General features: G+C 36.5%; 2 protein-coding genes across 2 annotated transcripts; both read right to left on the reverse strand.

The window, feature by feature from the left end:
- Positions 1–18,256: 18,256 nt before the first annotated feature.
- On the reverse strand, positions 18,257–22,080 carry LOC131036517 (auxin response factor 2A-like). Its single transcript, XM_057968422.2, has 8 exons — positions 22,005–22,080; positions 21,744–21,908; positions 20,966–21,085; positions 20,589–20,664; positions 20,310–20,472; positions 19,264–20,204; positions 18,964–19,154; positions 18,257–18,840 (listed from the first exon to the last, which is right to left on the reverse strand). Exons 2-8 carry the CDS (start codon positions 21,866–21,868, stop codon positions 18,678–18,680), a joined length of 1,779 nt encoding a protein of 592 aa, XP_057824405.2. The 5' UTR covers positions 21,869–21,908; positions 22,005–22,080; the 3' UTR covers positions 18,257–18,677.
- A 1,480-nt stretch (positions 22,081–23,560) lies between these two features.
- On the reverse strand, positions 23,561–24,971 carry LOC131036518 (auxin response factor 4-like). The gene is made up of 4 exons (XM_057968423.2): positions 24,824–24,971; positions 24,528–24,640; positions 23,775–23,891; positions 23,561–23,650 (listed from the first exon to the last, which is right to left on the reverse strand). The coding sequence occupies exons 1-4, from the start codon at positions 24,933–24,935 to the stop codon at positions 23,561–23,563; spliced, it is 432 nt and encodes a 143-aa protein (XP_057824406.1). The 5' UTR covers positions 24,936–24,971.
- Positions 24,972–26,610: the final 1,639 nt, after the last annotated feature.

Consider the following 26,610-nt stretch of genomic DNA (forward strand, 5'->3'; position numbering starts at 1 on the left):
CAAACCTTAATGGGAACATCATACTATTTATCAAAGGTACAAATATAACCACCATATTGCCATATATCTTATCATAGATTGTACATTTTTTATTTTGAAAAAAAACTTTACAATTCTTCTTGCACAATCACCCAACACTTAACAAATTATTCTTTGACTAGTTTATAAATTTCTTTAAAAGTCTTCATACCTTCTTTTGTATGGACTTTTATAGCTTCTTTTTCAACAACTTCCAATTGTTTTTTATCACCAAATTGGATTATAGATTTCACACTTTCATCCATTGCAGAAAACAACTTCTCATTTCTTGACATATGATTAGACAATCAGAATCTAAATAGAAAACATCTTTACTAGTATTTTCAGCTTTGGCATAAGATAAAAATAAATGATTTGGATGATTCTCATCACCTTCTTGAGCATAATAAACACTTTTATCTTCATTTAATCTACAATCTCTTTGAAAGTGTCCATACTTGTTACAATGGTAACATTGGATATTCACCTCTTCCTCTTAGACCACATCCACCTCTATTTCCTATTGAATGATTTTGATTTTGACCATTACCTTGGCCTTGATTGCTTTTTGTGATACTCTTGGCATGTTCATTCTTTGTAATTTGTAATTTGGAGGAAAAATCTTTCACATCAATTTTTCCAAAAGAATCTCTCAACTTTTCTTTACGAAACATCAAATATCCAACTAGGTGATAAAAATAAAGGGTAGACAATATTTTCCTTTCTTCTATGATTAAAGAAACACAGTTCCACCTTTGGGCGAGATTCCTTAACACCTTTCTCCTCAAAACCTCATTGTTCACAATTTCTCCAACTATAGCCATCTTATTGACCACATCTTTTACTTTGACACTATTGATTCACACTTCCAACTTCTTGCATCTTCAAATTCTTGAATTCTCTCTTCAATGTATATAGCTTGACAACTTTGACCTGAGGACTACCTTGGTAAACTTCTCTTAGATTCTTCCAGATAGACCTTCAATTGTCTTTGCATTTGCAATTCTTCAAAATAAGCTCTTATCAATAGCTATTTGAATCTTAAACAATGCTTAACATTCTTCTTCTGGACTGTTTTATTATTGGTTGTGAGGATATTCTAATCAATTGACTCTACATAACCTGATTCAACAATCTTGCACACATCTTTTTTTTTTTAAGTTATCTTTTTAATACACCAAATAGTCATACTCATTTCAATACACCAGTAGTCATACTCATTTTCAAGGAATTAATAATTCAAACATAATAAAGTTTGCGGCAAATTCCAATTCTCAATATAAGCATTCAACGGAAAACTCAATGATGCAAGTCTCAAAATAATTTTATTGAATCTTTATCGAAAAAACAGAGAAGCTGAATATAAACAGAGTTTGCAGCATCCTTCCATCTCAGCAAATAGATCGAAGACTAAGACAAAACAACAGTTTACTATCAAAAACAAATCGTAGCTACTGGAGCATCTACAGCATGTTTTATTTGCTGGAGTAGAAAAACAAAATTTCTAAGAAAGTTTACTACTCTCGCAAACTAAATATAGGCTAATGAAAACTATGCTTGCTCTTGCATTATTCAGCCAGCACTAGTACTTAAACAATGCTATGAACTATTTGAAAACTACGGAACTAAGAGTAAAACTATGAACGGCTCTCAAAGTAGATTCGTTTTGCAGCAGCATGAAAGTCACATGTGATGAGACTCGTCGTGAGCATCAGTTGTCAACATTAACTGTGTCGAGTATCTGTGGTGGCAAGACTAGATATATAAATCTTACGTACAATGCTGCAAAACTCCCTGATTAAAAAAAAAAAAAAAGAGTGAAAATAATTACAACATAGCCAGGTTATAACAGAATCACCCATTGAGAAGCAAGCTATTTTTGGGGGACGGAACATTGCACATTGATACTTACTACCACGGATCATCTCCTACAAGCATCATATCTCCCTCATCATCTGTGTAAAAAAGTTGCCAGCCTTTGCTTGGATCCTCCAGTTGTCCTTCAAAATTGAACATCACCTCAAGCTCATGGAAGAGCTCTTTGTATCCTACAATTTTTTTAAGATCCAGAGCTCGCCCAAGAGCACTACCCTGTTTATGTACCTTCATTGTGATGAAAAATATGGTTGTGAACTTTCAAAATCTTTCCAACAATATATAAAATTTACAAAATTCTAATTTTTGTCCTACAGAAACGTAAAATGATTACTACCTTAGTACAGCTTCTTCTCTGAGTTCTGCACTGTATTTCTTGTAATGGCCTCCAAGGTGATGTTTGTTGCTCACAACTCATAGCAGATGTATGAGACTTGATCAGCCTTCTTGGCTCCAATTGTTGGTCAACCTCGGAGAATTGTGAAAGAAATTCTTTTGGGGCATGAGCAGAAACTTGTAGGTTTTCCTCGTTGACAGAACCTCTATTTTTTTGATGGATTTGTCTCATTGCTTGAGAAAAAGTCAATTAAATGACGACTACATAATTTGCGATTATTGTCTGCAGGGCCTGAAATGACATCAACTCTCTTATCCTTGGATGCTTCCCGTGAAGGAAAACCAGGTTGATGCTTTGTTGTTCCATGTTTATTAGCTTGCATGTTTCTCATTAAATTTATGTCCACACCACCATGTGCCCCTGAAACTTCTGAATGGCATGGCATCATATGCATTTTCCATTTTCCGATGCTTCCATTCCCAAGTTTGACAAATGTGGGTAACCATTGAAGCCATTCCACTTCATATGTCCACTGGTTTTGGGAGTATTAGTTTGTTAGCTTGGACAGCTGTTTGTCCATTTGCTAAATAATTAGTAAATAATTGTTTGCTAACAAATGTAGTTAGAGTTCAAACAATTCTTATTAATTATTTGACCTTTTTTAGAAACTTCTAGCAACCAATTTGGCTAGGGTTATTTAGTTGTTTTTAATCTCAGCCATTGATTGAGAATTAATTTCGGCCGTTGGTTTTCCAATGAGAGTAGTATATAAGGGGGTCAGGGGGCATTTGGAAAACAATGAATGAATGAATGAATTGTGTGAAGAGCTTGCAGTGTTAGCAAGTAGTCTTGCAGTGTTAGCAAGGGCGCAATGATAGCGTTGGGATAGTAGCACGGTGGAATCTCAGCAAGAGGATTAGGAGATCAGTACTAGTTTTCCCTTAGGGGTTTTTCCAGGGACAATTGTCCAAAAATATTGTGTTCATTGTGTTGCGCATTTATATGAGTTTGTGAAATTACAGTTGTGTTATTTTCCAATATTTGTTGCTCAAATAATCTATCAAAGATCGGAGGATAATAATCAGTAATTGTAATAGATTTTTCACATGGTATCCGAGCTAAGTTAAGGGTAGAAGAGATTTACCCTAGGTGAAGGAAACTGAGGGTTTATAAAACCTAGTTTAACCTCTTTAGAATTTTTATTTTCTTTAACCTTTGAGATGACCTTAGTTGGTTTAAGAGATTAGGGCAGATTGGATGGAGCCTCTAATTTTGGTGTTTGGAAAGCCATAATTTCTTTATTGCTAGAAGAGAATGGTATCAAGGAACATGTTACCACTGTTGTGACTGTACCTTCAGATGCAACACAGCTTGTAGCATACAAGAAGGAGGATTCCAAGACGAGGAGGATAATCCTTGATGGTGTCGAGGACCATATAGTTCCACATATTGTAGAGTTAGATACTGCAAAGAAGATGTGAGATGCCATTCTGAATCTGTACTAGAATGCTACCACTAATTGGAAGTTGATTCTCAGAGAAAAGCTAAAGAATACCTAAATGAATAAGGGAGAAGATGTGACGAGTTACCTCACCAGACTCAGACTTGTCAAGGATGACTTAGTGGCTATTGGAGATAAACCAAGTGATGATGAGCTGGTATGGATAGCCCTAAATGGGTTTTCTAAGCAGTGGGATGTCTTTGTTCAAGTTGTGAATGGACGAGACACCTTACCAAGTTGGGATCAACTTTGGTGTGACTTCAATCAGGAGGAGCTTAGATTAAGCCTTGTTAATAGAGCCAACAATATGAGTCAGAAAAGTGAGGAAGAATAGGAGAATGTTGCCCTAGCGGGTAAAGGAAAAGCAAAGAAGGGGTCTAGAAAAGGATCAAATCCACAAGGTGAGAAGAAGAAGACAGTGATAGGGTTTCAAGCAAATCCGAAGCAAATATGAACTAACAATTATATGCAGATTTAAATACAAAAGATAAAGAAATAAAATAGGACACAAATAACACAGAGATTTAACGTGGTTCACCCAGAATGGTTACGTCCACCATACATAGTCGTCCAATCTTTCTTATTATCCGGGAAAAGTAGTACATCAACCTTACAATGCCTTAAGCATCCTAGCCGCTTATAACATGCATTTTTAGGGCAACAAACAAAGTCACTCTTTTTAGGGTTTTATTACAATGTCGGTTTTCATCAATGAAAAACAAAAAAGAGGATACGTGCTGAGTGTACAGTACTTTGCTGATCAGTCACCACATTTTAACAATCTCCCAATTGGAGACTGATCAGGCTCCACACCCAACAACCTCCCACTTGGAAACTGATACTACACGACACCACTGTACATGCAACATCCGCTGGATAAAACACTAGAACTCGACTGGTATAAATTCCACAATTATCAATCAAGAAGACCAACAGAAACTAATGAAGAAATCAGCTTCTCCTATGGAACTTCCTTCGTGAACATATCGACAGGATTCTCACTTGTGTGAATCTTCTCAATCCGTAACTAACCCTCCTCCCAAACAGTCCAGATGAAGTGGTACCTGAGATGAATGTGCTTTGTCCTTGAATGAAAAGAAGAGTTCTTCGCAAGATGAATGGCACTTTGGCTATCAGTATACAATGGGTGATCCTCCTGTGCCTAACCCAATTCCTCCAGAAAACATTGTAACCAAATCATCTCCTTGCTGGATTCTGTAGCAGCAACATACTCAGCTTCAGTGGTTGAATGTGCAACAACCTTTTGCAGCCTAGAAATCCAACTGATTGCAGTTCCCCTTATAGTAAAAACATACCCTATAGTACTCCTTCGTGAATCAATATCACCCGCTAGATCAGAATCAACAAATCCACTCAGAGCAGCATTAGATCCTTTGAGACATAATGCCTTCATAGTAGTTCCTTTCAAATATTGAAGAATCCATTTCATAGCATTCCAATGTTCCATACCCGGATTAATCATAAACCTGCTCACAACTCCCACTGCATGTGCAATATCTGGCCTTGTGCATACCATTGCATACATCGGACTACCAGCAACTAATGAATACGGGATGTTAGACATTTTATTAACCTCTTCCTATGCCTTTGGGCACATCTCCTTAGTCAATTTGAAATGACTAGCCAAAGGTGTACTAACTTCTTTTGTATCCTACATGTTAAATCTTTTCAACACCTTCTTTATATACTCACTTTGGGACAAATTCAAGGTTCTTTTTTCCCCATCCTATGTAATTCTCATACCAAGAATTTTCTTAGCTACACCCAAATCCTTCATAGCAAATGACCTAGCTAACTGTTGTTTAAGATCATTTATGTGTTCCATGTTAGAACCAGTAATAAGCATGTCATATACACAATAGGATAATACAACTACCATTATCCAATCTCTTAAAATATACACAATGATCAGAATGACATCTATGATAACTGTGTTCAGCCATGAAACTATCAAATTTTAAATACCATTGTCGGGGTGTTTGCTTTAGGCCATACATACTTTTCTTCAACCTGCACACCAAGTTCTCCTTACCTTTGACCTCATATCCCTGTGGTTGCAACATGTAAATTTCCTCCTCCAAATCTCCATGGAGAAAAGCTGTTTTGACATCTAATTGTTCAAGATGTAAATCATCTGTAGCCACAAGACTAAGTACAGTTCTAATTGAAGTCATTTTTACAACTGGAGAAAATATTTCATCATAATCTATACCCTTTTTCTGTGCAAAACCTTTTACCACAAGTCTGACCTTATATCTTTTCTGACCTCCTTCCTCCTCCTTCAACCGATAAACCCATTTGTTAGGCAAGGCTCTTTTTTCTGCAGGTAAGGGGACTAAGTCCCAAGTCTTATTTTTCATCAAGGAGTCCATCTCCTCTTTCATGCCTAGCTCCCACTGTTGTTTGGCATCTACCTGCATTTCTTCTTCATATTCTTCTGATTCACCAGAATCTGATAATAAAATAGAATACAAAGAAGGAGAAAATATTTCAGGGGGTCTACTTGTCCTCGTAGAATGTCTAACACTTGCAGGAGTTTGTGGGACAATCTGTTGTTGCTAAGCATCAGGTACCTGTGGCATTTCATTTTCAGGAATCTCATCCAACACCACATATTCTTGTTTGTCCTGTTCATGCTTGTTTTCCTGCATCTGCTCTATATACATAACCTTCTCATTGAATATAACATCTCTGCTTCTAATTATTTTCTTATTTTCAAAATCCCATAACCGATAGCCATATTTATCTATCCCATATCCAATGAAGGTACATTTTTGAGATTTAGCATCAAGCTTGGTTGTGTTTTCTTTATGAACATGGACAAAAGCTTCGCAACCAAAAGTTTTTAGAAAAGAATAATTTACCTTTTTACTAGTCCATGCCTCCTCTGGAATACCACCATCCAAAGGGGTTGAAGGTTCTCTATTTATCAAATTGACAGTAGTATGTACAACACCTGCCCAAAAATGTAAGGGCGATCTAGCATGCAATCTCATGCTCCTCGTGCGTTCCATGATTGTCCTATTCATTCTCTCTGACACACCATTTTCCTGTGGAGTTCTTGGAACTGTCTTCTACTTTCGAATCCCATTTAAGGAGTAGTAATCTTCAAATGCTTTGCTGCAATACTCACCTCCATTATCCGATCTGAGACACTTCAACTTTTTTCCTGTCTCATTCTCAACCAAAGCTTTCCATTTCTTAAAAGTTTCAAAAACATCTGATTTTTGTTTTAGGAAATATACCCATGTTTTTCTAGTTTAGTCATCAATAAAAATAACATAATAACAAGAGCCACCAAGAGATGATACCTGAGCCGGTCCCCATACATTTGAATGTACAAGCTCTAACTTCTCACTCTTCTTCTCTTTCCCAACCTTGAGAAATCTGACTCTTTTCTGTTTACCATAAACATAGTTTTCATAGAACTCTAAATCAATCTTCTTCAGTCCTGGCAATAGATTTTTGGAGTGAAGGATTTTCATCCCTTTCTCACTCATGTGCCCAAGCCTATGGTGCCACATTATTGAATCTGTTCTTGCAACATTTATTGTTGTCATCCCTGCAGTAACTTTATCTGTAGTAGCTAAGGTAGAGTAAGTGTTACCAGTACAAAGATATAATGTGCCTACCTTTGCACCTTTAGCTACTACTAATGATCCTTTACTGACCTTCCAGATACTATCTAAGAAGGTAACTATGCAACCTTCACTACCTAGTTGCCCTGTAGAAATTAAATTTCTTCTTAAATTAGGAACATGTCTTACCTCTTGCATAAATCAGTCATTTCCATTCTGCAACTTGATATTTATCTTTCCTTTTCCAACAATTTGATAGGGCTCATCATCACCCAAATATACCTGTCCAAAATCACCTTGAACATAATCTATAAAATATTTTCTATGGGGTGTAGCATGAAATGAAGCCCTAGAATCTATTTCCCAGGAATCATTAACATTATCCAAACATAAGATTAAAGTATCTTGTAAAGTATTACTTGCAATATTAGCTTCCTTACTGTCATTTTCATTTTTGTCTCCTTCTTTGTTTTTTCGAGACCAACAGTCTTTCTTTAGATGACCAGGCTTTCTGTAGTACCAGCAATCTTTCTTTCCTCTAGATTGAGAGCGTCCTTTCTTTGACTTCCCTCGTGACTTCTCATTCCTAGGGCCTTTTCCTCTTTCCTTTGATCTTCCTCTGTTCTCCACATTCAAAACACTACCCAATGATGTTGGAGTCTCACCTGTGTTTTTCTTTTGCATTTCCTCACTTAGGATAACACCAATAATATCATCAAATACCAAAGTATTTTTACCAGAGACAGAGTTACTTACAGCCATAACCAAGCTATTCCATCTTTCTGGAAAAGAACATAAAATCAAGAGAGCCCTAACCTCTTCTAGAAAGGTAATTTTTACCAAAGACAATTGACTGGTAATTGTATTAAATTCATTTAAGTGCTCTGCTACAGATCCTCCCTCACTCATTTTCAAATTAAACAAATGCTTTATAAGAAATACCTTATTCGAAGCCGAGGGTTTCTCATACAACTTAGCCAATGTTGTCATCAAATCTACAGCCTTTTTTGCTTCTGTTATATTGAATGCTATAGATGGTGCAAGGCACAATTGAATGGATCCTAGTGCCTTTCTATCTAAAATGTCCCACTCTTCATCTGACATTGTGGTCAGTTTCTTTGCCTTTCCTTCCAATGGCCGCCACAAATCCTTTTGATATAGGTAATCCTCCATCTGCATTTTCCATAACTGATAATTCTGGTCATTAAACTTTTCAACCTTGAATTTGGAATCCTCCATTGCTCCCACTCAAATTTGAGAGTCCTACCAATTTACAGAATACCTTGCTCTGATACCAATTGATAGGGTTTCAAGCAGATCTAAAGCAAATATGAACTAACAATTATATGCAGATTTAGATACAAAAGATAAAGAAATAAAATAGGACACAGATAACATAGAGATTTAACGTGGTTACGTCCACCATATATAGTCATCCAATCTTTCTTATTATCCGGCAAAAATAGTACATCAACCTTACAATGCCTTAAGCATCCCAGCTGCTTATAACTTTTAGGGCAACAAACAAAGTCGGCCTTTTTAGGGTTTTATTATAATGTAGGTTTTCATCAATGAAAAACGGCAAAAAAAAATTTCTCGGGGGCTCCCGTCGCCAAAACCCCGACGAGGATACGTGCTGAGTGTATAGTACTTTGCTGATCAGTCACCACATTTTAACAATCTCCCACTTGGAGACTGATCAGGCTCCACACCGAACAGAAAGACTTGTTGAAGATCAAGTGCTACGGCTTTCACGAGTTTGGCCACTATGTCAACAATTGCCCAAAAGGGAAGAAGAATGACAAGAAAGGCAAGAAGCAAGTTGCAGCTTCACCAAGTGCAGATGAGCTCTCCAATAGAATGGAAGATGAGTTTACACTCATAGCATGTATGGTTAGCTCAACCTCACAGAGTGTTTGGTACATAGATAGTGGGGCATCATTTCATATGACAAGAGTTAGAGAATACTTCTCCAGTTATAAGGAGGAGAGCACCAAAATCCAGATCTCTATGGGAAACATGTCCAAACTCAACTCAGTTGGGAAAGGGATTGTTTAGTTTCAGAGGGAGAATGGTAAGATGATTCCTCTTCATGATGTATTGCATGTTCCAGGCTTAGGGATGAATTTGATTTCTATATCTGTCTTTCAGGACAAAGGTACAATGTACTCTTTAGAGGGGCACATGTATTGATTAAGCATAAGGAATGGAAATCACCCATAGCTATTAGAGTTAGGAGTGGTCGACTTTATAGGTTGTAGTTTGATACTCCTAAGACACTCATGAGCAGAAATAATCCTAGAGATCTTGGAGAGCTATGGCACAGGAGGATGGGCCATATACATCATGGAGCACTTAAATTGCTTCATGAGACTATGATAGGTATTCCAGAGGTGAGCACAAAGCATGATGATGTATGTAAGGGATGTGTGTTGGGGAAGTTTGCAAAAACATCTTTTCCAAGGATTGACACTCGATCTGATAGTGTTCTTGATCTAGTACATTCAAATGTATGTGGACCAATGTAAAAGAAATCTCTCAAAGGATATGAGTACTTTGTTGCTTTTATTGACGATTTCTCCAGGAAGACCTAGATATACTTCTTGAAGACCAAGGATGAGGTTTTCAGTCACTTCCAAGAGTTCAAGGCTCTTGTGGAGAACTCAATAGGAAGGAAGATAAAGGTTCTTCAGTCAGACAATGGAGGCGAGTACAAAGGGAATGAATTCCAAGAGTTCTATACCAAGGAAGGAATCAAGAGAGAGTAGATTGTTCCTTACGACCCACAACAGAATGGGGTTACTGAGAGGAAGAATCAGTCCATATCGGAGGCAGCAAGGGCTATGCTACATGATCAGGACCTGCCCCGTTACTTATGGGCAGAAGCATGTAGTATGACAGTATACATACAGAACAGAGTTCCACATAAGGTGCTAGGGAAGATGACACTAGAGGAAGTATTCACTGGGAAGAAGCCAAATGTTAGTCACTTCAGGATCTTTGAGAGAATGGCATATTGTCACATTCCAAAGGATACACATACCAAGTTAGATCAGACTGCAGAAAGATGGTACTTTGTGGGGTACAGTGAAACCTCAAAGGCATATCGGATATTCATTCCAGGGACCAAGCAGATTATTGTTCGATGTGACATCAAGTTCATGGAGGACAAGACATTTAGAAGGTCTAGAGATTTGCCAGTAGATGATCAGACTGAGCAACCGACAGAAGCTCCAAGGATAGCTCAATCAAGTCAAGGGCAGCAAAGCTCAAGTACAGTTACTAGTACAAGCATAGGCTTAGGTAGTGAGAGTTCACAGAGTATGGATCAACTGGTGTAGCAGGAGATGCATCAAGAAGACATGGAGGTTGATGTTTCATCCTCTACAGTTGGCAATAGGAATCATGAGGTTCAGCCGACACAAAAGAATACTCAGGAGTTAGTGGGTACTCCTAGGAGGAGTAGTAGACAATGGAAACAACCAGCCAAGTTTGATGACTATGTTGCATTAGTTAGTCAGTTGGTAGATAGTAAACCTGCTAGCTATCAGGAGGCTGCACAACATCAAGTGTGGCAAGATGCTATTATTGAGGAGTATACTTCAATTATGTAGAATGATGTTTGGGAGGTAGTGCCTAGACCAATAGATAGAGCTGTGGTTGGATCATGTTGGATCTATAAGATCAAGCATGGTGCAGATGGTAGCATCGAGAAATACAAGGCAAGGTTTGTGGCAAAAGGGTTCTCTTAGAAGGAGGGAATAGACTATGAGGAGACATTTTCTCCAATTGCCAGGTATACTTATATACGAGCTATAATCTCAATTTCAGCACAAATGGGATGTCAGATCCATCAAATGGATGTCAAGACAGCATTCCTCAATGGTGAGTTGAAAGAGGAGGTATACATAGAACAACCAGAAGGCTTTGTAGCACACAACAAAGAGACTCATGTGTGTATATTAAAGAGAGCTTTGTATGGACTCAAGTAGGCTCCCAGAGCGTGGTATGAACGCATTGATAGTTACTTGTAGGAAATGGGCTTTGTGAAGAGTGAGGCGGATGCTAATCTCTACTACTTGGTGGTTGGGGGTGAGAATCTCATTCTTGTTCTATATGTGGATGACTTGTTTCTAATAGGTTCACTAGGGCTCATAGAAGAGTGCAAGAGGGACCTTGCAGTAGAGTTTGAGATGAAGGATTTGGGACTTATGCACTACTTTCTAGGCATGGAGGTATGGCAGACAGATGGAGAGATTTTCCTTGGAGAAGGGAAATATTGCATTGAAATCTTGAAAAGGTTCAGGATGGAAGATTGTAAAGCCATGTCTACACCTATGATCACAAATTGGAGGAAGGTAGATACATCCAGGGAGAAGGATGTAGATCCCACCTTATATAGGTAGTTGATTGGTTCTCTCATGTATTTGGTCAACACCAGGCTAGATATAGGTTTTGTAGTTAACTCTCTTAGTCAGTTCATGGTTGAACCAAAGGGAGTGCACTGGACAGCGGCAAAGCATGTGCTGCATTATTTGTGAGGTACAATCGAGTATGGGATTAGATATGCTCGCGGTGATGGAATCAGGTTGATGGGCTATACTGATGCAGATTGGGCAGGCAGTACAACAGACAAGAGGAACACTTTAGGGTGTTGTTTTAGTCTGGGATCAGGAGTTGTCTCTTGGTTCAGTAGGAAGCAAAAGTCTGTGGCTCTGAGTTCTGAAGAGTCAAAATACATAGCAGCTAGCATGGCGACATGTGAAGCTATATGGCTTCGGAAGTTGCTAGTAGCCTTGTTTGGTCAGAAGGTGGAGACTACAGTGGTACACTGCGACAATCAAAGTTGCATTAAGTTGACTAAGAATCCGGTGTTTCATGATAGGTCAAAACATATAGACATTAGGTATCACTTCACTAGAGATTGTGTACAACGTGGAGTTGTTCAGCTACAGTTTATACCTACAGATCAGCAGGTAGCAGACATTCTAATAAAGGCATTGGGGAAGGTGAAATTCATCTTCTTTAGAGAGATGTTGGGTGTCATGCAGAACAGCTTCCTCACTAAGAGGGAGTGTTAGTTTGTTAGTTTGTTAGCTTGAACAGTTGTTTGTCCATTTGCTAAATAATTAGTGAATAATTGTTTGCTAACAAATGTAGTTAGTGTTCACACAATTCTTATTAATTATTTGACTTTTTTTAGAAACTTCTACCAACCAATTTGGTTAGGGTTGTTTAGATGTTTTTAATCTCAACCATTGATTGAGAATTAATCTCGGCCGTTGGTTTTCAGTGAGAGTAGTATATAAGGGGGTCAGGGGGCATTTGGAAAACAATGAATGAATGAATGAATTGTGTGAAGAACTTGCAGTGTTAGCAAGGGCGCAGTGATAGCGTTGGGATAGTAGCATGGTGGAATCTTAGCAGGAGGATTAGGAGATCATCGGAGCTCTACTAGTAAGAGGCAAGCAATATTTGTATCTCTTAATTTGTTGAAGTTTAATATATTTCTCATCTACAGTACTGGTTTTCCCTTAGGGGTTTTTCCAGGGACAATTGTCCAAAAAATATTGTGTTCATTGTGTTGCGCATTTATATGAGTTTGTGAAATTACAGTTGTGTTATTTTCCAATATTTGTTGCTTAAATAATCCATCAAAGATAGGAGGATAATAATCAGTAAATGTAATTGATTTTTTATAGGGAGATGGCGCCATTTCAATGTTAGATATTGTTTCTGATTAGACTCATTCATTTCCTGAAATGGTTTTCTGGAAAGCTTTATTTGTTGTGGATCTTCCACAATATGATTAGTATATGGTCCACAAAGTTCTTGCATTTCACCAATGCCCTGAAAACTGGGAAACAAGTCTCCATATGCTGAGTCATGCCTTTGCAGTGGGATCCAATTTACAGAAACCAATCTTCCTTGAGAGAATACACCTTTTGTTTTGACATCATCTAGTTTTGGCCACCACACAACTGTCCTCGGAAAATTGTCAACGTTATTTTCAACCAAAGATCCTCCCCGCGAGGTCATGACTTCTTGACCTTGCAAGACCATTGTATTAAATCTTTTCAACTATGTAAAATCAACTAATGCCTTATCTAAGACGAAAATCAGACAAAAGAAGAACTTTTGATAAGAAAACAACAACAATGTCACCTTAATAATGACTCTTTGGTTATGTTTTATTAAAAACATATTACTTACCGAGAACTAACAAATCTTGTTTTGGAGGCAGTACATTTGGGCAGGACCTCTTGTTTTTGGCTTTTGGCAGAGGATTAATTTCTGATGGGGTCAAGGCAGGTTCTATTTTTCATGGTGAGGCCCTCGTTGGTCGTGGAATAGCTGATGTTGTATCCCATTGTACCTGAAGTTCACAAAATTAGAAGAGTGACTATAAGCAAGAAGATGCACAATTCTGTATTGATTATATGATGATGATAATTAAAGCTGAAGAAAGACTTTCCTCTGTTCCATAAATACCTTGAGGCATCTCCACTTTGAACCAGGCCACCTCAAGGGATCAGAATCACCTATTTCAATGATAGTACAAGTAAATCTATCCAACGGAAACACATATCAGGCATACCACACTGTAACAAATACATCATATTTGAAAGGAAATTCCTGTTACTGTGCAATTGCATTTATCTTCTATCTATAGCCATCAAACAACTGCTAGTTACAATACAGTACAATGAACATCACATATCTATTTAATAAACTTACAGCGCTAGCCATATTTCAAAATTCACTATATCCTAATCCAACATAGAACGATTATTGAATGCTTTGCTATCTATTAAATCATAATCCATCCATTTTAAAGTAAAAAGTGATCGATAGGAAGACCGTTGCTCCGAGGCTGCTTCTCCCTCAATTCTCATCCCGAATCTCATGCCAACTGAGAAATTATTGTTTATGGCCTCAATGTATTGGTCATAAGGAATAATGAATTCTGACGGGCTGGTTCTGCATAATATGTACAGATCCATACATCAGAAAGGATGAAACAAAAATTTAGAACACGCAAATGATATAAGCAAATTCAAGTAACATGCTATTCCTTTATCAATGTAATCTAGAAAATATAGGAAGCTCCTCGGAAAACGAGGAGTGCAGATGTCCGTAACACTTAAGCATGGCTTATAAGAAATATGCTCATAAAATGGAAATTAGAAACAAATTGCTGCCCATTTCTCTATTTTGTGATAGTGCAATGTACTACTACTTTGGGAACCCCATAAACTCATAAAAATTTGTTTAAACAACCATGCAACTATCTCATAACCTAAAGGACAGGCTTGCGGATGCCTACTACTTACTGCAACCATGTGTATTTAATATGGATATCTTTGTAAAGTACTAAAATGCATCCCATCCCAAATTATAAAACTATCGGGTAATCGTACAGATCTGGGTCGCACTTTAGGCTAACAATGACTATTCTGGTCAGAAAGGTTCCGGCTGGAACTATTCCAGCCTGACCGATTTAGCCCCATTCGGCAGCCATGTTGCGCTCTCGTGCCAAGGGATTTCCAGCAGGAGCAACCCTTGCCCTATATAGGTGCCGAAATCCGCCCAAGCCGCTCATTTTGTATTGAGCGGCTTGAAGTTAAGCAGGAGGGCGCAAAAAGTCTCAGAGATCCGGTTGGAAGGGTTTCGGTGGTAAGTTGACTGTTAATTAGTTTGAGAGGCTTGTTATGGTCTTGTGTCTATTGATCATGTTTTATTTGGTTTGTATGGATTTATTGGGATTTAATTGGTGATCATGTGCCCAATAATATTCTTTGATGATAAATAGTTAGTTCTTATGCATACATTTGCAGATTCAAGACTTAACCCTTTGTTGATATGGTCATGTGGAAGTCCTATTTCAGTTAAAGTGATCTTTTCTTATGTGATGGAATTGTGATAATTCATTATGTGTACCATGGATTTTATAATGTTGTATTAATCCTATTTGGAAACCCTAGGTTATAGGTATAGAGGTGCAAGTTAGAGGGGTTGGCTCTCAATCTATGTTGGGGCCCTAAAGTGGCTGCCAGAGAATCTCATCGAGTGATAACCTAATTTAATGGATTACGGGATGCGTAGAATTTTACATTAATAAGATAATTTTGGTTTCCCACTCATGGCCTAGAGTGCTCATTTAGGCTCAGGATGAGATTGGGAAGGCTTGTCCATCCTAGTGATGTTGATCTAGCATGATCAAACTTCCTTGTCTCTATGAAAGGATTGTTTAGTTCCGCACGAGCTATCATTGATATCATTGGAGTTGTAACATTATCATTCTATATTGGATACTCCTTTGGGAGATTGCATGGGGGATTCACTATCATATCATGCACCTTCATATTGAGGGGATTAATATCCCAAAAATAAGGGTGCAATATATTGCCCATCAGTGAAAATAAGGGGGGTTTTAATTAAGGCTATGAAAAAATGCAATGGTTTGTGCAAATAGGGGGGCTTTTATTTCAGGCTATGTATTGGGAGGGGGTGGAAAAAAAGGAGTTTAGGGAAATATTTTTTGAAAATAGGCGGATTCTTTAGTATGCCATGAACGCGGATGATATAACCCAAGCTCACTAAGTGAAGCCCCCATGGAAGATTGATGCAATAATAGTTAATGTAATTGGAAGTTATATAATCTTTGAATGATGTTTAAGTAGTGTGGTGTTGGTAATATTTAAATGATGTAATCATGGATGAATGTATAATCATGTTCTATGCTAAAGGTTATCATAGGAATGTTTCATTTGTGTTATAACTTGAACCTAGTATTCGATATCGATGGTTTTACTTTGCATAATGTTATCATTAGTGCATCATGGTTTTCATATTCTTAGATATTGTTTAGAGCATTGCATAGGTAGCGATGTTAGGGAGCCTGGAAGAGAAATTAGTTTGGGTGAATGATTATCTTCCACTTGTGTTATTGATTTATTAATGAGGTATTAATGTAATACAAATTGTTTAAAAAAAAATATTGCTATGTTTATTTAGTTAGCTTGTCGTTATACTCTAGGGTTCCTTATTGAGGTGTTACAATAAACATGAGGATTAGAAGTATTAATAAGAGGACCCTAAGCAATCAATAGAGTGAGTATCATGACAAGGATTAAAAGTGTTATGATGAGGATTAGAAGCATTAAGAGTATAATTAAGATGAAATTACAATTATCATAATGAATTGGATACAATGCTAAGCATGTTAGAAATTGTTGTTGTTCTTCCTAAACTTCTTGAGTGAGTAATTGATGTCATCAATAAATTCTACTCTCCACTTATAATTGAAACTATGAGAATGCAAAAATTTGTACTGCAAATCATCTGGAAGAATGATCCACATTTTTTTATAGTTAAAGATATGGACTCATAGTTTGGAAATAAAATTTCTTGTGTTGTAAATGACATATCCTTCCCAGTTTAGGACACAGATGTTGCTACAAATGTCTCTCGTCATGACACTATATAGGTAGTTTGTCTATATGTTAGAATGTTCAAATCATAAAAAATTAAATTCTCGTACCTCAAATGCCAGAACCAACTTGTATCCTCATATGTCATATTGGCAATATGGTTGTTGTATTCACCAAACTTGAATGGGAACATCGTACTATTTATCATAGGCACAACTATAACCACCATATTCCCCTAATTCTTATCTTTGATTGTATATTTTTTATTTTGAAAGAAAACTTTACAATTCTAATCACACAATTGTCCAACACTTCACAAATTATTCTTTAACTAGGTAATAAATTTCTATAAAAATCTTCATACCTTCTTTTTTATGGTCTTTTATAGCTTCTTTTGCAGCAAATTCCAATGGTTTTTTATCACCAAATTGGATTATAGATTTCACACTTTCATCCATTGCTTAAAACAACTTCTCATTTCTTGACATATGGTTAGAACAATCAGAATCTAAATAGAAAACATCTTTACTAGTATTTTTAGCTTTGGCATAAGATAAAAATAGATGATTTGGATGAATCTCATCACCTTCTTGAACATAATAAAGACTTTTATCTTCTTTTAATCTACAATCTCTTTGAAAGTGTCCATACTTGTTACAAAGGTAACATTGGATATTTATTTTTATTAAACCGGCCTCTACCTCTTCCTCTTAGACCACATCCACCTCTATTTTGATTCTGATTTTGACCACTACCTTGGCCTTGATTGCTTTTGGTGATACTCTTGACATCTTCATTCTTTGTAATTTGTAATTTGGAGGAACAATCTTTCACATCACTTTTTCCAAAAGAATCTCTCAACTTTTCTTTATGAAACATCAAATATCCAACTAGGTGCTCAAACTAAAGGGTAGGGAATTTTTTCCTTTCTTCTATGATTAAAGCAACATAGTTCCACCTTTGGGTGAGATTACTTTACACCTTTCTCCTCAAAACCTCATTATTCATAATTTCTCCAACCATAGCCATCTATTGACCACATCTTTTACCCTGACACAATATTCTTTCACACTTCCAACTTCTTCCATCTTCAAATTCTATAATTCTCTCTTCCATGTCTATAGCTTTACAACTTTGACTTGAGGATACCTTGGTAAACTTCTCTTAGATTCTTCAAGATAGACCTTCAATTGTCTTTGCATTTGCAATTAATTAAAATAAGCTCTTATCAATAGCTATTTGAATCTTAAACAATGCTTAACATTCTTCTTCTAGACTGTTTTATCATTGGTTGTGAGGGTATTCTAATCAATTGACTCTACATAACCTGATTCAACAATCTCGCACACATCTTTTTCTTTAAAAAAAAAGTTATCTTTTTAATACACCAATAGTCATACTCATTTTCAAGGAATTAAGAAATCAACATAATAAAATTTTGGCCAAATTCCAATTCTCAATATAAGCATTCAACGGAAAACTCAATGACGGAAGTCTCAATATAATTTTATTGAATCTTTGACTAAAAAACAGAGAAGCTGAACATAAACAGAGTTTGCAGCATCCTTCCATCTCAGCAAACAGATCGAAGACTAAGAAAAAACAGCAGTTTACTATCAAAAACAAATCGTAGCTACTGGAGCATGTACAGCATGCTTTATTTGCTGGAATAAAAAAACAAAATTTCTAAGAAAGTTTACTACTCTCGCAAACTAAATATAGGCTAATCAAAACTATGCTTGGTCTTTGCATTATTTGGCCAGCACTAGTACTGGCAGTTAAAGAATGCTCTGAACTATTTGAAAACTATGGAACTAAGAGTAGAACTGTAAACGGCTCTAAAAATAGATTCGTTTGGCAGCAGCATGAAAGTCACATGTGATGAGACTCGACGTGAGCATCAGTTGTCAACATTAACTTTGTCGAGCATCAGTGGCGGCAAGAGTAGAAATTTCGCTTGTGATTGGTTGTTCTTCACTCTCTCTCCTGAACTCCAAATTAGGGGCACCGGGGGTCATTTTCTCAACCTCCTCTCGTTTATATATATAAATCTTACGTACAATGCTGCAAAACTCCCTGATTTAAAAAAAACAAAAAAAGTTAATAGAAAATAATTACAACATGGCCAGGTTATAACAGAATCACCCATTGAGAAGCAAGCTAAGTTTTGGGGGTTGAATATTGGACATTGATACTTACTGCCACGGATCATCTCCTACAAGCATCATATCTCCCTCATCATCTGTGTAGACAAGTTGCCAGCCTTTGCTTGGATCCTCCAGTTGTCCTTCAAAATTGAACATCACCTCAAGCTCATGGAAGAGCTCTTTGTATCCTACAAATTTTGTAAGATCCAGAGCTCGCCCAAGAGCACTACCCTGTTTATGTACCTTCATTGTGATTAAAAATATGGTTCTGAACTGTCAGAATCTTTCCAACAATATATAAAATTTACAAAATTCTAATTTTTGTCCTACAGAAACTTAAAATGATTACTACCTTAGTACAGCTTCTTCTGTGAGCTCTGCACTGTATTTCTTGTAATGGTATCCAAGATGATGTTTGTTGCTCACAGCTCATAGCAGATGTAGGAGACTTGATCAGCCTTCTTGGCTCCAATTGTTGGTCAACCTCGGAGAATTGTGAAAGAAATTCTTTTGGGGCATGAGCAGAAACTTGTAGGTCTTCCTCGTTGACAGAATCTCTATTTTTTGATGGATTTGTCTCACTGCTTGGGAAAAAGTCAATCAAATGACGACTAGATAATTTGCGATTATTGTTTGCAGGGCCTGAAACGACATCAACTCTCTTATCCTTAGAAGCTTCCCGTGAAGGAAAACCAGGCTGATGCTCTGTTGTTCCATGTTTATTAGCTTGCATGTTTCTCATTAAATTTATGTCAACACCACCATGTGCCCCTGAAACTTCTGAATGGCATGGCATCATATGCATTTTCCGTTTTCCGGATGCTTCCATTCCCAAGTTTGACAAATGTGGGTACGCATTGAAGCCATTCCACTTCACATATCCACCGGTTTTGGGAGATGGCGCCATTGATGTTAGATATTGTTTCTGATTAGACTCATTCATTTCCTGAAATGGTTTACTGGAAAACTTTATTTGTTGTGGATCTTCCGCAATACGATTAGTATATGATCCACAAAGTTCTTGCATTTCACCAATGCCCTGAGAACTGGGAAACGAGTCTCCATATGCTGAGTCATGCCTTTGCAGTGGGATCCAATTTACAGAAACCAATCTTCCTTGAGAGAATACACTTTTTGTTTCGACATCATCTAGTTTTGGATACCACACAACTGTCCTCGGAACACTGTCAACCTTATTTTCATCCAAAGATCCTCCCGAGGTCATGACTTCTTGACCTTGCAAGACCATTGTATTAAATCTTTGCAACTGTGTAGAATCAATTAATGCCTTATCTGAGACGAAAATCAGTCAAAAGAAGAACTTTTGTGAAAAAAAAACAACAATGCCACTTTAATAATGACTCTTTGGTTATGTGTGATTAAAAACATATTACTTACCGAGAACTGACAAATCTTGTTTTGGAGGCAGTACATTCGGCCGGGATCTCTTGTTTTTGGCTTTCGGCAGAGGATTAATTTCTGACTGGGTCAAGGCAGGTTCTATTTTCCATGGTGAGACCCTCTCTGGTTGTGGAATAGCTGATATTGCATCCCATTGTACCTGAAGTTCACAAAACTCGAAGAGTGACTATAAGCAAGAAGATGCACAGTTCTGTATTGATTATATGATGATGATAATTAAAACTGAAGAAAGACTTTCTTCTGTTCCATAAATACCTTGAGGTATCTCCACTTCGAACCCGGCCACCTCAGGGGATCAGAATCACCTATTTCAATGATAGTACCAGTAAATCTGTCCAACGGAAACACATATCAGGCGTACCACACTGTAACAAATACATCATCTTTCAAAGGAAATTCCTGTTACTATGCAATTGCATTTATCTTCTATCTATAGCCATCCAACGGCTGCTAGTTACTGATCTCCAATACAGTACAATGAACATCATATATCTATTTTATAAACTTAAAGCGCTAGGCATATTTCAAAATTCACTATATCCTAATCCAACATAGAACGATTATTGAATGCTTTGCTATCTATTAAATCATAATCCATCCATTTTAAAGTAAAAAGTAATCAATAGGAAGACCGTTGCTCCGGAGCTGCTTCTCCCTCAATTCTCATCCTGAATCTCATGCCAACTAAGAAATTACTGTTCATGGCCTCCACGTATTGGTCATAAGGAATAATGAATTCTGACGGGCTATTTCTGCATAATATGTACAGATCCATACATCAGAACGGATGAAAGAAAAATTTAGAACAGGCAAATGATATAAGCAGATTCAAGTAACATAATGTTTCTTTATCAATGTAATCTAGAAAATATAGGAAGCTCCTCGGTAAACTAGGAGTGCAGATGTCTGTAACACTTAAGCGTGGCTTATAAGAAAAATACTCATAAAATGGATATAAGAAATAAATTGCTGCCCATTTCTCTATTTTGTGATAGTGCAACGTAATACTACTTTGGGAACCCCATAAACTCAAAACAATTTGTTTAAACAACCATGCAACTATCTCATAACCTAAAGGACAGGCTTGCGGGTGCCTAGTACTTACTGCAACCATGTGTATTTAATATGGATATCTTTGTAAAGTACTAAAATGCATCCCATCCCAAATCATAAAACTATCAGGGCTTTGTAAGTTCGTACAATTTGACAGGTTACCTGGATGCTTCTGGATTAGATTGGTGTATATTTGAAAATATAGATATATGCAATCTAATCCAAAAGCATCAATTACAGCATAATTTCATGGATTATGAAAATCTACTAACATTAAAAGTTACTCAGCGTCCTTTTGATTTTTTCAGAAAAATATTGAGTGGTAAGAGCCTAGCAGTAAATATCATCAGTTTTCACCTTGGCTTGTAGTAGACACTAAACTTAGTCCTACTTGAAATGGCATGTGACGCAGCTGCAAGGACAGCAATCTGCATTCTGCCACTGGATATAACTGAGGATGGAATGTTACTTTGCTGACACATGGCACGCCTGACCCCTACACGTAATTCGCCATTTTCATCCCTGAAGCCAAAAACATCTTATATAAATGACAAGAATACACAAAATATAACATTTTACGAAAGCTTGATACAGATGACAATGGCGAAGCCTAGAAACCTGAGAAAGATGAACGCATCTCCTGCTACAAGCCTTTTGGAGTTAACAAAGACTTTCCACCCAACTGTCAGCAAATGTATCCTTCTCTCATCTATGTTTTGCAATCAAACAAAATGAAAATGTGTTAGTAATTAAAAACAAATTTCTTTTATAAAAAACTCCTTAGCAACGATTAATCATAAAAGCTTCTTTCACATATTCTCAATTCACTAAATTAAAACACTCAAAAACTCAATGATATTAATGACAAATGATTTACAGTTTAAAGCAGGACTCCAGTATTTCACTATATAAACTAGAAACAATGTCTGAACCAGCTGATTTCAGTAGACAAATAAATTTGTTTCTGTTGATGTCATTGCATATAAATGTCATCCAATTGCAAGATTAAAAGAGAAGTAGACTGTTAATGATTAGAAAGTGTTGGGAAAAACGCACACAGAAATAAGCCTAAAATTGGAAATTAGTCCACATAACATTATATATAGATAATAAACAAAACAACTACAAATAATATTTTTAGTAAACATTCTTAATTTAAAAGTCAAAACCTAAAATCTTCTAAGCTGTACAATTATATTATTTTCCAAGTCAAAACCTAAATAATCTTGTAAGCCGTAAAACCCCCCAGCTTCTCTGTTTATCTGGCTATGGCGGAAGCATAGCAGGTTTATCCAGCAGCCGACAACGTAGAGAATGCCACATTCTTCTCAGCTTCCTAAATGTAATGATGTCATTGCTACAAGTGTCCCGCCATTTTTGAAGAAATAGCATTTGGAAATTTATTTATTCTTTCATGGAATGTGATCACAAAAACAAAACCAGAGAATTGCCTTTTTAAAAGGGCAGTTCACAGAGGGTTCGAATCTAGGTTGAAAACCATGCTGCCTTCAGCCGAGGACAGGAACATGATAGACCAAGAATAAAACACACCCAAATCCAGATCATGGGGTTTATTTAAGAAAACCAACATATCCTAGAATATGTTTGTCTAAGAACAGATGCATCCATCTTTTCATAATATGGGTTATATTGAATAAGACTTTGGACGGAAAAATTTAACATTTCTTCTTAAATTTGAAATCTAATTTAATTAAAGCTACGAGAGAGAATATGGCAAGCAACCCACCACGATAGATATGCCGAAAACTCCAGTCATTTCCATGTAGATCTTTGGCAACTAATTCTTGAGGTTGTTGATTCTTGTCCTATAAAAAAGGCATTACATAAATGAATATAGTATGATCAATACTATCTTCAAAAAGCGCCCAAGGTAATATAAAATTTAATATCAATGCTTATACTATTGTGTACTTGGAAAACTAACCAGAGGTGCGAGGCATTTATCAGCCTGTCTCCTGGGAACAGATAAAATTCCACGTGGACTTGTCTCAGAAACTGTGAGAGTCTTACAAAAGGAATGCACAGAAGGCCTTGGAGGGGGTGGAGGGGTTGGACGCGGAGGATCCATATCGGTGGAGCAGTCATCCTGCTGTGAATGGAACAATATGAGCATTCATCCTGCTTTGAATGGAACAATATAAGGTCATATGGACCTATAATAGCATAAGAAGGATTGTAGAGCATACCTCTGTCTCCGGAACCAAGGTAATATGAGCAAACAGTTCATCGGTGTCTGGTTCAGCCTGTAAGGAATGTCATAAGGTAAATAGATTGACAAAGAATGGGAAACTAAGCTCCATAGTCCTGAACCATGCAAAATGAGGTCAATCAACCGGCATAAGCACGAAAGAATTGATATTAATTTACCTGCAGCAACACATTCGTCACCCGGCAAAGAATTTTGGAGGGCAGGTCATACAAAGGCACCTGTTGTTCAGCTTCCTGGTTATTGATGTCTAGGTATTTGGTTATTGATGCTTCAATCTGTAATACAAAACCGAATTTGTACAAACATTCATTTCAATCGAAGTCTAGGTAAAGAGGCATTGACTACGAAAAAAATAATCAAATTGGTATAGTACTTAAAGGGTAGATATAGATCTCCACAGAGTCTATTACTAATTTAGGGGAAGGCCGAGCACAGAATGACGATGATTTGGTGGTCTTTCCAATTTAATAGTCAGTTTATGAAAGTACAAACAGAATCCGAACTGTCTCAGGTGATTTGACATAAAGTAAATGTGTGAGGAACAAACAAAACACATTCTTCACGGGCATTATGTTGTATCGTGTGACTGATCTGGTGATGGAAACGCTTCTTAATGTACCGAGAGCTATTAGAACATATTCGCCGATAAAAACTTTGCCGCTACAGAAAGCCGTAATAGTATGTCAATTCAACAGGAGCTAAAACGTACTAGGAAGTAGGAACAATATAAACATCGCATGCAAAGCCATTAAACAGAGCCACACATGAAGCTATGAAGATTTCTAGGTCATAAGTATATACCCCAATAGCTGCCAGAAGTTTTTCATGCTTACATTCACATTGAAGTCAGAAGTCATATATATGCCACTCCTTAAGAACAGCCAAGTAATCATAAAATAAAATATACATACCTGCTCTATATGACCCTGCGGGAAGTAAAACACCCGCTCTCCAATCCTTGGCATGGTAACACAGGGGCCAGCACAGGCATGCCAGAGCTCTTTATAGAGAGGATCAGTGATATCTGTAACAAAATTAAAGGAACGAACAATATAAACATTATCAGGAGATTAAAGGATGGTTCTAAATGCATTGTGCAGAAACTCCATTATAGCCCCAGCTGAATCTAACATTCTAAATGTGGTTATAACAAGAATAAAGATCCTAACACAACAAAAAAACACACACAATGGAGAACACCACTCACCTGTACAACAAGATGAATCAGATGGAGTCCTAGGACCAGCAGCCATGCCTCCCAAAACAAGCTCAGAACAATAGTTACTGTCTATTATTGTTGGTGTTATTAGCGAGAACATGAGTTTTTCATTTAGGAAAACGGCTTAGTAGTTGTGCTCTCTAATTCGGTGCTTCTCCAAATCTTACTTGGAAATTTCAAATCTCTCGATACCGAATCAAATGCTTTGTCATCATTTAGATCTAATAAATATATTGCATTCAAAAATGAAGATGAGTAAATAAAATTGAATGTGCACACTCCACCAACTATTTTTTAATTTTTTTTCACGTGTTAATGCATGTCTACTGATTAGCAGCCCCGTTGTTTTGACCCCCAATTTTTTATTTTTAATGAAAGGTTGTCCACAAATTCATTTTGACCTAAATCTAAATAAAACCAATTAATGCATGTTTGCTGCTTAGCAACCCCATTTTGACTCCCAACTTTTTGATTTTTAATGAAAGGTGGTCCACAAATTCATCTTAACCTAAATTTAAACTAAACAAATTAATGCACGTCTGCTGCTTGGCAGCCTCCTTGTTTTGACCCCCAATTCTCAAAGACACGTTCAAACAAATAAACAATAAACAATAACTAATTGTTTATTTTTTTCTGATTTCTTGATTATTTCTTGTTTCCTTTTTTCCTACCTTTGCCTCAAAATAGGGATTATTAGGTCAAAGATGTGTGCTTCTCCATACAAGTTGATTGCACAAGCTTCTGGTCTCCCCTCTCCCAATGTTAATAGTTTAATCTTCTAATTCTTCACCATTTGAATTTATCAAGAGAAATTTTTTCTATGTTGTTTGAAGATTAAAAAAGGTTAATTTTTTTTCTTAAATTCTATAAGCTTTAAAGTACATCATTAAAAAATTATAAGAACTTGTGTTTATCTTTTGATTTTTTTCCTTTCTAAGATTAGTGCAAGATGATGGAAGCATCTAGGGATGAATAAAATGTAGAGAAGTGAAAGTATTTAAGTTTTTTTGCAAAAATGACAATTGTGGTTGGTATGGTGGTAGTGTATGATAAAATGCTTGACCATTGAGGAAGGTCTTATACTCAATGCATGACAACATGGATTGTGTGGTGACACACAACATCTATTTGATAAATGGTACATACTTTGGAGCAAGGGGTTTAAGCATGACTTGAGTCACACTATTTTACCATTAGATAACCAATGTGATAATTACATGCAAATCATATGTAGTAATTAGACAACAAGAGTGTATTATTAGATGCCATATGTCAAAGACAATCCAATCTCATTTAACTAAAATATTTTCTTGGATGATTTGGTGCCTTTAATGAAAGGGTTTTGTTTAATTAAAATGTGAGAGTGGATTGCATTAATGAGAAATCATGAAAATTTGGCTAACAAAATATTATCATAATATATGTATAAATAGAAATATGCACACAATGGGGGTTTTACAACAATAAGGTCAATGGGGATCTCTAGTCACTAAAATTGTCCACAACTACAAAGAACATTTTTACTAATTATTTCTTCCAAGTTAGTTGAATAATTTTAATATTTAATTAATCTAACATCATTCCTCTAAATAATTTTTAAAAATCATTTTTCCCCCCATCACAAATCAATTTATTTTGAATTATTTTTTTTCAAATTCGTCTAACATTAATTAAATGATTTTTGTTATTTAATTAATTCTTTCTTGCACACATAATTAGGTAATGTTTATTATTTAATTATTTAAATTTTCTTCCATCATGCACATTAACTAAGT

The sequence above is a fragment of the Cryptomeria japonica genome, chromosome 5 (assembly GCF_030272615.1).
Source record: "Cryptomeria japonica chromosome 5, Sugi_1.0, whole genome shotgun sequence".
Lineage (NCBI taxonomy): Eukaryota > Viridiplantae > Streptophyta > Pinopsida > Cupressales > Cupressaceae > Cryptomeria > Cryptomeria japonica.

Excerpts from the sequence above, each read along its gene's own strand:
- LOC131036517 (XM_057968422.2), bottom strand. The coding sequence starts at position 21,868 with ATGTGTCAGCAAAGTAACATTCCATCCTCAGTTATATCCAGTGGCAGA. Across the intron at positions 20,473-20,588 it reads CGAAGTGGAGATACCTCAAG|GTACAATGGGATGCAATATC; the intron begins GTATTTATGGAA and ends TGTGAACTTCAG. Across the intron at positions 20,205-20,309 it reads ACAAGATTTGTCAGTTCTCG|ATAAGGCATTAATTGATTCT; the intron begins GTAAGTAATATG and ends TTTTCGTCTCAG.
- LOC131036518 (XM_057968423.2), bottom strand. The coding sequence starts at position 24,935 with ATGTTCTCGCTAATAACACCAACAATAATAGACAGTAACTATTGTTCT. Across the intron at positions 24,641-24,823 it reads TGATTCATCTTGTTGTACAG|ATATCACTGATCCTCTCTAT; the intron begins GTGAGTGGTGTT and ends ATTTTGTTACAG. Across the intron at positions 23,651-23,774 it reads TGACGAATGTGTTGCTGCAG|GCTGAACCAGACACCGATGA; the intron begins GTAAATTAATAT and ends CATTCCTTACAG.